Source organism: Antedon mediterranea, chromosome 2, assembly GCF_964355755.1.
Source record: "Antedon mediterranea chromosome 2, ecAntMedi1.1, whole genome shotgun sequence".
In the NCBI taxonomy this organism is placed as follows: domain Eukaryota; kingdom Metazoa; phylum Echinodermata; class Crinoidea; order Comatulida; family Antedonidae; genus Antedon; species Antedon mediterranea.
The window spans coordinates 38,131,314-38,144,417 of record NC_092671.1 but is presented as its reverse complement, the minus strand read 5'-3'; the positions used below and the strand labels follow the sequence as shown (position 1 = coordinate 38,144,417).

Sequence of the window (13,104 nt, the reverse complement as noted above, 5' to 3'; positions counted from 1 at the left end):
CAGACGACACTGCTCTGATTGGTTATCTGGATTCAAAAGATGATTCAATGACAGGCTTCTTAGACAGTATTAATATTTTTCACAAATGGTGTAAAGATAATTTTTTAGATCTAAATATAAATAAAACTAAAGAGATGGTTTTTGATTTTCGGAAGAAGATAAACTACCTTCCCAAGATCAAAATCAATGGTGAGACCATTCCGGAAGTTAAAACTTACAAATATTTAGGGGTTGAAATTGATAATAAACTTAAATTTGATGCAAATAAGTAGGTGCATATACAATAAATTACAAAAACGTCTCTTCTTTCTACGCAAATTAAACTCTTTTAAGATTGACCGTACTATTTTACAACTTTTTTATACTTCTATCTTAAACAGTGTACTTAGTTTTTGCCTAATATGTTATTATGGTAATTCACGTTTTAAAGATAGACTTTTACTTAATAAAATAGTTAAACAAGGCAGTAGAATAGTAGGCTCTGAACAAATTCAACCTGAAGTTTTATATAAGGAATTAGTAATTAAAAAATTGAAAATTATTTTAAAAGACCACGCTCATCCTCTGCACTATAAATTTAACAAAAGTCAACGTTGTGACAGACTCCTTCAAAGAAAAATTAAAACAAATAGATATGGCAATTCATTCGTCCCTGCCGCTATACGATTATATAATGAATGATAATATCATTCATTATATAATCGTATAATCGTATTTTATGCGCTAGTTTTATTTTTTGTAGTATTTTAAATCGAGGATTTTATATGTATATTTTGTATGGCTTTTTTTTATCGTATTTTATATTTTATGTACTGTATCCATTTTATATTTTATTTCATATACGTTCGCTGTAAACTGAGATCCCGACGCGCACGCGCACCCTCATATCGGCGCCATCGTTTGGAGACGGCGTGCACCCGAACGATCATGGAACGAAAATCACTTGCAATACAAGAAGATGTGCTGGAGATTGCTGCTGGAAATGTAACATTTGCAGCTACAACTCCACTTGTACAGCATACGGTGGCTAAGCCCACCAAAAAGGCCAGGAAGGCGGGGTCTAGCTGTACTATTACTAGGCCTCCTAAAGAAGGTAATATGCATAGCAACAGCGATGCCGTTGCTATCGCCGGGCAATCATGCACTAACGTGCTGCAGCCTAATCAACAGGTCGGAGTAGGCCTGAACTATGAGGCTAGGGTTGAAAACCTTGAGCGGTTGGTTGAGCAGCAGGTTAAAGAGACGAATGCTGCTCAACAAATAAATGAGTCAACGCACGACCTTTTATCTCAGTTGATGACACAAATGTCATCACAATGTCACAACAATGAATATGATGACATTGACAGTAGCTCGGTGGTTAGCCTCACGAGTAACATTTACTGTAATATAATGTTTGGGTTGTTGAGGTACTAATGAAGACTCTGACTCGCTTGACTGTCGTAACACATATATTGTTTATTCAGTATAATACTTCAGTACAATATACAACTATAAGTATAGATAAGGAACGGACGATCAATGATTGATGCTGTCGGTGAGGTGTGAAGTGTGTAGGTCTGCTTCTGAAGAAGTGGCTGTGAGGTGTGTCTGGGCCCTTCTGAAACTTGGGAGTATATTTGCTTCGGTTCATTTACATATGTCACTACGTAATATCTGTGAGGGTAACGATTGGTCCTAAGTTGGTCCAGGGGTGTTTAAGTGGGAGTGATTAACGGTACAATAAGGTATTTCTGTGATGGATGACACTGTCAAATCTGTACTTAAATAGTGTCGATCACTCCTGGTTTAACGATGGGAAAAGTCACAAAATTAAGCTAAGTGTTTTCTTTAGGGATTCTATTATAAACTAAATGGTCATTAAAACATCTGGACAAACTCTCCTTTGGACTTTCTGGGTCAAGTTTGTGAACCTATTTGAATTCCGATACAAAGGTCAATTTCTTAAAGATGTATTGTCCCCCTGAACAAAAATTTTTTTTTTTTTAAAGGCCATTTTAATGATACATAAAAGTTATTCACTTTGAAAAAAAATTGGATCAAAAAAAAAATTATTTACCTTAGAAAATCGTAATTTAAAGTAAAAAATAGTCAACCGGAAGTCGGTTGGCTGGCAGCCAGCTGGCTTCCGGTTTAATTTAACCCTTGACCTGAATTAGCTTATGAATTATGCATATTGTATGATTCTTGCGCGTGTATGTGACCTCTAGGTCATCAGAAAAAAAATACGACGTGATATGGCGAGACGACGATGTGGGAAAGTTCTGTAGTTTAACAACAAAAAAAACAACTCCTACTTGAAGAAAAGACTATGGCTAGGCCCTAGCAGATTGGTAAGTAAGAACTGTAGTTTCTATGGTGCAGCTTTGTTAGTTAGTATAGGAAGCCTAGCTAGCCCATTACAGCTGTACTGGCTATCTAGTGTACTATCCCCTATCTATTGGCTAGGCTAGGCCTAGAGTAGTAGCTAGTCTAGTAGTGGTAGTAGTACTAGGCCTAGTTGTAGGCCTGAGTGAGGGTTCACCCTGAGTGAGTAGCAGGCCTAGCTAATACTAATAGATACAACTTGTAAGCCTTATTAATAGTTATTGCCAACCTAGCTTTAAATAGGATTAGGCCTATAACATTCATCTGTGAGCATGGAGTAAGGAATAAGGTTTTAGCATGGAGGTATAAAAATAAAATATTTTATACCTCCATGGTTTTATTGTGACTTGTGTGAATTTCGACACCCACCAACTCGTTTTATTTTTAGTAATAGTATAATACTATAATATTAATAATAGTCTTTAATTTTTCATTATTCATATCACTTTTCATTCATTTTAAAACATTTAATTTTCTTTTCTATGTAGAGTTTGTGATTAAAAAAAATTATACATAAGAGCAGCGAAACTCAAAAAGCGAAAACTTGTGAATGGCTGCCAAAAATCGAAAATAAGGTCACCACCAGGGCCAGGAGAGATTATGGTGCTTGGTTTTTCCTTCATGATTAATTAGATTTTAATGCTAATATAAATTTGTGAAAATTGTAACTAGGCCTATACTGTACATCCAATAATGTAATTATTTTAGAGAAAATGACCAAATAATCTAAGTTGAATATTTTTTGGAATGTGTACTTTACAGTACTTAGTACCGTTATGTTGAAAATTCTTCCAAAGCAATAACGTTCAAACCAACATTCACACAATTAAACTTTTTATGTACATATTTTAATAAATAATGTCTTTCTTTTAATAGGTATTAACACGCTTGAATGAACAATATGAGCAAGTAGTGGAAAATGGTGAAGAAATCAACACAAAATGTGGTAGCAACATTCACAATATTTATTTGAACGTTTCTTACTATGACACTTTAAAATGGATGAACAATCACAGAAGACAAGCTATTGCTGTAATGCCACAATCAACACATCAATTAATAGTTGAAAATAAATTGTCAACAATAATGCAGAAATTCAATGAAATATACTAGTAATTAACTCATTTTTTACTGTACTGTACTGTAAATCTTCACACATTAAAATTATGGTGATTTTATCTCATGTACTGTAGTAGTATTTTTTATTTATTTAATGCTGTATACAAATGTTATTGCTCTAATTATGAAAACTATACAACATTTTAAAAGCTGGAAAACAACCAACACATTTGCCTAATGCTTTATGATAGTCATCCAATATTTATCTTGTGTTTCACTACCGAGTCTACTGCCAGTTGCCTTTAAAATGCTGTATGGGTGTAACTTCTGTTCCAGTCTTCATTAGCTTAAGTCTATAAATTGAAAAACAATGATGTATAAATACAAAAGTCAAATAGAAAAGTTAAATATTTCACAATTTATTGCATACATATAATTATTATTTCTGTACATGAATCTGAAGTTTTCAATTTGGGGTACTAATGTACAGTAAGGAATCCCTGAAAAGTGCATCTCCTCCCTAAAAAAGGCCTAGTCTAATTACTAGTGTTTTCGTTTTGGTTGCTATCAACAACAATCTATTCTACCGTCAACTTCTTTGGTACTGTATGCTGATCATTTTCCAAATGTTCGTTTTTTGTCATCAGTTAGTCTTTGTTAGACTTTAAAATTAATTCGAGCTCCAAATGTATATCAGTGGTACATCAACATAGTAGGCCTATTTCCTGTAGCTAGTTGTGGAGTGATGGCTTAGCTAGGTGAGTACGACATATAGGACCTAGCTAGGCCTCAAAGTGGGTTCCCGTCTACTTTTCTGACCCGATTATCTGCCTGCCTACAGCTGCCACTACACTACACAGTAGTAAACTACAGTACTAACTAGGCCTAGCTAGGCCCTACTAGATAGTAGAAGTAGGCTTATATTATAGCCCTAGCCTAGATAGCTAAGCCTATAACTATACGCCAAAAACTATTATAGGAGGATGTGTCAATCATTCATCTAAAATAGAATTCTACTTACCAGCAAATTAACGGCAGAGCTTTTTACATCATACGATCAGGGAAACCCCAGCACTTTCTTCTGTTCTTCGCACATGTTTGTTTACGTGGTGAACAGATCGGATCTCCCCTGTTTGGATACTCATTAACATATTGTAATATATTGATATACCTTTATATTTAAGAAATTGACCTTTGTATCGGAATTCAAATAGGTTCACAAACTTGACCCAGAAAGTCCAAAGGAGAGTTTGTCCAGATGTTTTAATGACCATTTAGTTTATAATAGAGTCCCTAAAGAAAACACTTAGCTTAATTTTGTGACTTTCCCATCGAGTGATCGACACTATTTAAGTACAGATTTGACAGTGTCCTCCATCACAGAAATACCTTATTATACCGTTAATCACTCCCACTTAAACACCCCTGGACCAACTTAGGACCAATCGTTACCCTCACAGATGATGTAATGACATTATGCAAATGAACTGAGCCAATATACTCCCAAGTTTCAGAAGGGCCCAGACACACCTCACAGCCACTTCACGGAGCACACACCTTACAGCCACCTCACGGAGCACACACCTCACAGCCACTTCTTCAGAAGCAGACCTACACACTTCACACCTCACTGACAGCATCATTGATCCTCCGCGTTCCTTATCTATACTTATAGTTGTATATTGTACTGAAGTATTATACTGAATAAACAATATATGTGTTACGACAGTCAAGCGAGTTAGAGTCTTTCATTAGTACCTCAACAACAACGCAACAATATATTACATGGTGGAAGACCCAAATTTCATAAGGAACGGAGTGAGAAAACAAGAAATAAACACTTAACAAGACACGAAGACGAAGACAAAGACAAAAATAACATATTTGTTTGAAAGGAGAGAAATTTACTTTGACTCAAAAGACAAGCTGAAATTATATTTGAATGAGATCGAGACAAGCAGAAATTTTATCAAATTATTACCATTGGATGAAGACAAAGAAGATAATCGAGGAAGACACAAAAGATAAGCTGAAATTATATTTGAATGAAATCGAGACAAGCAGAAATTTTATGAAATTATAACCATTGGATAAAAACAAAGAAGATAATCGAGGAAGACCCAAGAAGAATCAAAACAGAAGCAAGCGGACAAGAACTGTTTCGTTTAGAGACTTTCAACTTCACGCCGTTTTTTTTTCGATCGTTTTTTTAACATTTACTTTTTTGAACATTGATGAACACCTTTCGCATTTTTTTGAATTCGTTGTTTGAAAAGTTGAACATTGATGAGCACCTTTAACATTTCTTTAATTCGTTGTTTGAACATTTAAACATTTTTTAACACTTTTTGCATTCTTTTAATTCATTTTAATTGGATCCGAAGCATTAGGGGTAAGTCAAAACCATTTCGAATTTTGATTTGTAACCTTTATTGAAAAAGTGAGAGTTTACATATATACACACTAAAATTGTTTTTTAAATTGTTAAAATAATTGTTGAATAAAGCCGCCGATAATAATAATGAGAAAATTCAGAACACCGTTAACGTAGTAAATGACGAAAACAATGTTTAATTTATCGACGAACATGATAGGACACCAGCCCAATTGCAATCAGATACCCTTACACATCCAACTAAGATAGAACCCCTTAACTTGCAACCTTACATTGACTGTGTAGAGAATAACATGGGATTAGCAGCCCCATTCCAAATGAAAGAGGAACAAATTAAGGAACAAACTAATCTAATCATGACAGCACCTAATGATTCAAATATGACATTAAACCGAGGTAGATTTAAAGCAGGACATTTCCAAGTTTTAGTTTCGTATTCTAAACCGACTTCAGCCAAACGCAACACCGATAAAACAAAACACGAATCTAATGATCGCAAATTTTGGTGGAATATTGACAGATATAACGATACAGATAAATTAATTAAAGAGATCATTAATGATAAACAGATACCGATAAGTGGATCGCCAAAACGATTCATAAAACGTTTGTATAATGCAACAAGTTACTGATTTAATTTTTTTTGCAAGATTATTTTTTAAATTACGACATTTGCTAAATGATAGCATAGTCTACATATTTGATGAGATTTGTTTAATAATAATGTGATTTCAGTTAAAAGAGAATTAAAATTATGATTAAGTATTGATTTTGTAACGAGTTTTTTTTATAAAGAATAATTTTGAATTTTGATGATCGATATATTGAGATATTGAAAAGAACGACAATCATTTTGTAACAAATATTTTGTTTAACCTTTGAGTCGTTAATCTCAAGCATTAATTAATTGATATACAATAACAGGAGATTTTCTTAGTACTTTTAATTGTAATTTTTTTAAATTGAGTACAAAAGTCGAATTTGTCGATTGATTGAAATCGTAATTACCTGTGAATATAAATGCTTAAATCGATAAAGTTGTGACGATAACGATATATTGTGGATAAGTTGTGTCAACGGGACACACACATTTGTTTCTTTTAAAGTTTTAAGTGATTAAGTTTGATATTTTGATTTTAGGCTAATCAGCCACAGTTTTCTTGAATTTTATGTTTTGATTTGATGATTTATGTTTGAAGACCATTAGAACGCGATGAGTTGTCGCACGATTTGACGTATGTTCAATGTAACATACTATTTTTAAGTTTTGTAATTTTATTTTTAACTGATTTATGTTTGATTTACGCGAATTTTTATACCAAATTCATTTTTAATTTCATTTTTTTAAGAGAGAGAAGAGAGAGAGTGAAAGTGATAAGGTTACACTTCAGAGTCAATGGTTTTGGCTAACTCAATTTTTGCTTATATGTATAATAATGTTTTTTTTTCTTTTATATAACTTTAATTTTGCATGCCACTATTATAACCATTTTATATGTTAAATAGATAAAAAAAAAAAAAAAGGGGAAACAGAGGGATGTAATATATTGATATACCTTTATATTTAAGAAATTGACCTTTGTATCGGAATTCAAATAGGTTCACAAACTTGACCCAGAAAGTCCAAAGGAGAGTTTGTCCAGATGTTTTAATGACCATTTAGTTTATAATAGAGTCCCTAAAGAAAACACTTAGCTTAATTTTGTGACTTTCCCATCGAGTGATCGACACTATTTAAGTACAGATTTGACAGTGTCCTCCATCACAGAAATACCTTATTATACCGTTAATCACTCCCACTTTAACACCCCTGGACCAACTTAGGACCAATCGTTACCCTCACAGATGATGTAATGACATTATGCAAATGAACTGAGCCAATATACTCCCAAGTTTCAGAAGGGCCCAGACACACCTCACAGCCACTTCACGGAGCACACACCTTACAGCCACCTCACGGAGCACACACCTCACAGCCACTTCTTCAGAAGCAGACCTACACACTTCACACCTCACTGACAGCATCATTGATCCTCCGCGTTCCTTATCTATACTTATAGTTGTATATTGTACTGAAGTATTATACTGAATAAACAATATATGTGTTACGACAGTCAAGCGAGTTAGAGTCTTTCATTAGTACCTCAACAACCCAAACATTATATTACAATATCATGCATATTTATGAGCTGTTAGCTAACCATCGTTATTTTGGAATTTCTGAACTTATGAGTTCGAAAAAATGGTAAACTTATTTTGATTTTTTATAAGCGAAATCAATATTTTTTTCGGATTTTTTTTCGGCGAAAGTGAATAACTTTATTATAAATACAAAATGGTCTATTCAAAATTTGATTTTTTTCATCTTTATTTTTCATGTTTTGGGGGACAATACAACTTTAAATATAAAGGTATATCATTATATTACATTACGATAGGCATCATCAGTACGAACGTGATGTGTCTGACCTGGAGGAGGGGGAAGTAACAGCTACACAACTATCCAAGAAGGATGAAAATCCTGAGCGGCCAGCCACTAATAGTAATAGTAAGGTCAAAGGCCCCCTTCCTCCGGGTTTTGCAGCAAGATTTGCTGTTTCTAACGAATTGGCACCAGCAGTTAGCCAAGAGTTGGCTGACACGCTAACATACTTATTGCACTCGCATATGAGTGAGAGTGCAATGACCGAGCTGATCAAAAGCTATCCTATACCGGAAAATCTAGAGGCCCTAATGGTGCCAAAGGTCAATCCAACTATTTGGGATTCCATTACACCAAGGGCACGGTCTAACGATCTAAAATTTCAAAAGGTACAAAAACCTTTGATAAAGGGAATTACCGCCCTTGCTAAATTAGTTGATGGAAATGAGTCATCGGAGATAGCACAGGACACAATCGGCCTACTTGCCAATGCGAACTTCGAGTTACTTGCACTTCGTAAGGAGATGTTGAAACCGGAAATAAATGCCAAATATACTCATTTATGTAAACCCAGCATTAAGCCTACAGAGTATTTATTTGGTGACCTGAGTACTACAGTTAAAAAACTGGATGAGGAAAGGAAGGCTACGGCGGGCTTATTTAATTTTAAGTCGTACCAACCAAAGACCAGGTCCAACAACTACAGATACCAGCCATACAATAGAAATGGCAAACCTTTTTTAGGTCAAACCCGGCGACACAAATGGTCAACAAACAACTACAACCAGACCAAATTTTATCAGGGGAAAAAGGACCTAAAACAACAGCCGAAGAGGTATGAGTCGATTGATAATATAAGTATTTCTCCTAACAATAAGGTTAACAAACATAATAACCTTGACATAGTAGGAGGTCGACTCAGGTCATATATACATAGGTGGAAAAAATATACTTCGGATCCATACATCCTAAATGCGGTTTCAGGATATAAAATAGAGTTTGATAAAGCCATACCCTACCACCTAAAAGGAAAAATACCTCATCCATACAAACTCAGCAGCATGGATATGGAGGCTATTGATGATCAAATAGTTAAATTGATATCAAAAGGGGTGGTCAAACCAGCCATGTTTGAACATGACCAGTTTGTATCAAATATTTTTACAAGGCCAAAGAAAGATGGAGGGTTCAGAATGATATTAGACCTCTCTAAATTAAATGAATATGTGACATACAAACATTTCAAAATGGAAATGTTTGGAAATGCATTGACACTAATTTCACCAGGTGTATATATGACGTCAGTCGACCTCAAAGATGCATATTTTACTGTACCCATAGCAGAGTCGGACACTAAATATTTAAAATTTGTTTGGAAAGACAACCTGTATAAGTTTGTCGCATTGCCTAATGGGCTTAGCTCAGGGCCTAGACTTTTCACGAAATTATTGAAGCCCCCAATTGCGTTTTTGCGCAGCAGAGGGCATATTCTGTTGGTTTACATTGATGACATTTTGTGTATAAACCAGTCAGAAGACTTGGCCGGCGGTACCGCCAGGGAAACTAGTGAACTTCTAGCCTCATTGGGTTTTATCATTAATAGAGAAAAATCAGTAATGAATCCTACGCAGATCATAACCTTCTTGGGATTTGAAATAAATTCTATAAGTATGACGGTTTCCCTTCCATATCACAAGAAGGAGGAAATTAGAGTTCAAAGTAAACACATACTTACATTAAGTCATACTACCATTAGGAAAGTTGCGCAATTTTTAGGCAAAATTATAGCAACACTACCTGCTGTAGAGTATGGAAAGCTTCATTATAGGGCACTAGAGAAGGAGAAAATACTAGCTCTAAAACTAAATAAAGGCCATTACGATAGGCCTATTAGTATTTCCGTCAATGGACGGGACGATATTCTTTGGTGGCAAAATAATGTCAAAGACGCATATAAATTGATATATCATGGGTACCCCGACCTAACAATTGAGACAGACGCTAGTGGTCTAGGCTGGGGTGCCACTGATGGACATACCCACACTGGGGGAAGGTGGATAAACAAAGACCTAGACATTGCATATGCTACAGGGGCACTAAATATTAATTACTTAGAATTGCTGGCTGCTTTTTTCGGCCTTAAAGCATTGTCCCGTGAGAGAAAAGCTAAGCACATAAGGTTGAAGATTGATAATACCACGGCAGTAGCTTACATAAACAACATGGGCGGCGCAAAATCAATTGCGTGCAATAAAATTTCAAAAGCCATCTGGTCTTGGTGCATTGAGAACAATTTTTGGATAAGTGCAGAATACATCCCAGGTAGAGATAATATAATAGCTGATGCAAAGTCTCGTCAGTTTAAAGATGAGACAGAATGGATGCTTAACAAAGAATTGTTTATAAAAATCACTAAAACATTCGGCGAACTAGATATAGACCTATTCGCTTCTAGGCACAATGCACAGCTTCCGAAATATATATCATGGAAACCGGACCCAGATTCAATTGGTATCGACGCATTTCTACAAAATTGGTCCTCTGCCAAGCTCTATGCTTTTCCGCCGTTCTGCCTTATAGGTAGATGTTTGCAAAAAAAAATATTGACAGATAATGCCATAGTTATCATGGTGGTCCCAAACTGGCCAACACAGTATTGGTATCCTAAATTACTATCAATGATGGTTGGGGAACCACTGAGGTTTAAGAATACCAAACATGCCTTAACATTACATGGTTCAGATGATTGTCATCCTCTTTATAACAGACTTAACCTTTTTGCCTGCAGGCTATCAGGGCGGAACTCTACAACAAAGGAATAAGCAATACTGCAGCAGACGTCATTCTGCAATCCTGGAGACGGTCAACGTGGAAGCAATATAACTCACAGCTAACAAAATTTATAGACTTTTGTGAAATCAGAGGAATCACATGGCAACAGCTAAAAACCGGTCACGTCCTCGATTTCTTGATAAAGCTGAAGGACGAGGGCTTAGGCTACAGTACTATCAGTACGGCGAAAAGCGCAATTGTAAACTTTCTCAAAATCTTAGATATAAACATGAAGGAGTCTATTGAACTGAAACGATTTATGAAAGGGTTATTCAATTTTAACCCACCGACTCCAAAATATGCACAAATTTGGGATGTTCGCTTAGTTACAGACTATCTGAGGCGAACAATTAACGACGATACATTATCGCTTAAAGAATTTACCATAAAAGTAGCATTGTTATTAGCATTATTGTCCTCAAGTAGGCTTCAAACCTTATATAATTTCAAATTTTCAAATATGAATATCGAGAATGAAGCAATCACCTTTTACATTTGTACATTACTAAAAACTAGCAGACCAAACAATACAGGTCAACTGGTGGTTTTCCACAAAAGTGAAGACCCTGCCCTATGTCCGGTCAGAACAATTCTAAAGTACAGGGAAAAAACTAGTAATTTAAGGGAAAATAAGGACAGATTTTTTATATGTCATAAGAAACCGTATGCCGAGGCATCAAAAGACACAATTGCTCGATGGATAAGGACAGGTTTATCAGAAGCAGGAGTAGATACAACAAAATTTAAAGCCCATTCGGTCCGAGCGGCTGCATCTTCATCAGCAAAATTAAGGAATGTCCCGGTTGACTTAATAATGGAAACAGCTGGGTGGAGAAACGAACACACACTAAACAGATATTATAATAAGCCTATAAAATTTGTAGAAAATCCGTCATTTCAACAGGCACTGTTGAGAAAAGTTGATTCATCAACTCATTAATATTGGTTGTGTTTGTTGTTGGCTACTACAAATAGCCCCTGTTTGCATTTTGAACCAGTTTAATATTGTTGTTTAGTTTTCTAGTTGATGTTTTTAGGGTGAGAATCCTAAAACGTTGGACTATTGATTATAAGCAAAATAAATGCTTTATTATTAATACAACACGATAGTTGTCATATTTAAGTTGCCCGTTAGGGCAAACATCCTTATGAATGAATGTAGACTTTTGGAAATAAAGTTGTTTTATTGAAACTAACATTTCCGTCAATTATTTGGTTTACAGTTCAAACATGTTTCCAGAGTTGGCTTTAAACATCTCAGTTTACAGCGAACGTATATGAAATAAAATAGGAAGATTAAACGAGACTTACCTGTAAGTTGAAGTTTGATCACTATTTTATGAATATGTGAGTGAGGTGTAAACTGCCCGCCTCAACCCACCCCAAGTAAAACAATTATTATTATAGAACAATGCAGGTTATCATATATATACTTATCGCTGCAAATTATTACTCTGGACATGTTTGATTTAAAGTATGAGGGTGCGCGTGCGCGTCGGGATCTCAGTTTACACCTCACTCACATATTCATAAAATAGTGATCAAACTTCAACTTACAGGTAAGTCTCGTTTAATCTTCCTATTTTAGCTTAGTTAAAATTTTCAGTACCCCGTGACAAATTGCACCCCCTACTCTACGTATTATAAAGTTTTGTCTACGTACTCTCACTTGCACTGATGAAGGGGTAGTGTTTTCCAAAAGCTCTGCTAAGTGTTCAGGCTGTTTTAATTTATCGTTTTGATTTAGCTTTTTCTTTATTTTATTTTGTATCCAGAGATCCTGTCACTGAAACCCACAACAATTCAGTAATTGTCTTTGTATTATATAACTCGATCCTTGGACTATACACTTATTAGGCCTATGATTATTCATTATTATTATTTATTTATTAATAATGAAGTCATGGCCTGTATACGGGCCTGTATACTACGGTTATATACTGTTTATTTTTCATATGAATCAATGATTTTGATTTGAATGTTCATAACCGTTCTAAGCACCCTAGCGCTCTCCTAATTTTATCTATAA

General features: G+C 35.0%; 1 protein-coding gene and 1 long non-coding RNA gene across 2 annotated transcripts; both read left to right on the top strand.

The window, feature by feature from the left end:
- The first annotated feature begins 2,003 nt into the window (after positions 1 to 2,003).
- LOC140039902 (uncharacterized) lies at positions 2,004 to 3,554 on the top strand. Its single transcript, XR_011842664.1, has 3 exons — positions 2,004 to 2,333; positions 2,856 to 2,970; positions 3,244 to 3,554. It is a non-coding gene; the product is annotated as an uncharacterized lncRNA (long non-coding RNA).
- Positions 3,555 to 8,496: 4,942 nt separating this feature from the next.
- On the top strand, positions 8,497 to 12,625 carry LOC140040998 (uncharacterized). The gene is made up of 2 exons (XM_072087328.1): positions 8,497 to 9,078; positions 11,032 to 12,625. The coding sequence occupies exons 1-2, from the start codon at positions 9,007 to 9,009 to the stop codon at positions 12,013 to 12,015; spliced, it is 1,056 nt and encodes a 351-aa protein (XP_071943429.1). The 5' UTR covers positions 8,497 to 9,006; the 3' UTR covers positions 12,016 to 12,625.
- The last annotated feature ends 479 nt before the right edge of the window (positions 12,626 to 13,104 follow it).

Bases quoted from the DNA above. Each gene is read 5' to 3' on its own strand.
- LOC140040998 (XM_072087328.1), top strand. From the start codon at position 9,007: ATGGTCAACAAACAACTACAACCAGACCAAATTTTATCAGGGGAAAAA. The intron at 9,079-11,031 runs GTATGAGTCGAT...TTTTGCCTGCAG, and splicing joins CTAAAACAACAGCCGAAGAG to GCTATCAGGGCGGAACTCTA.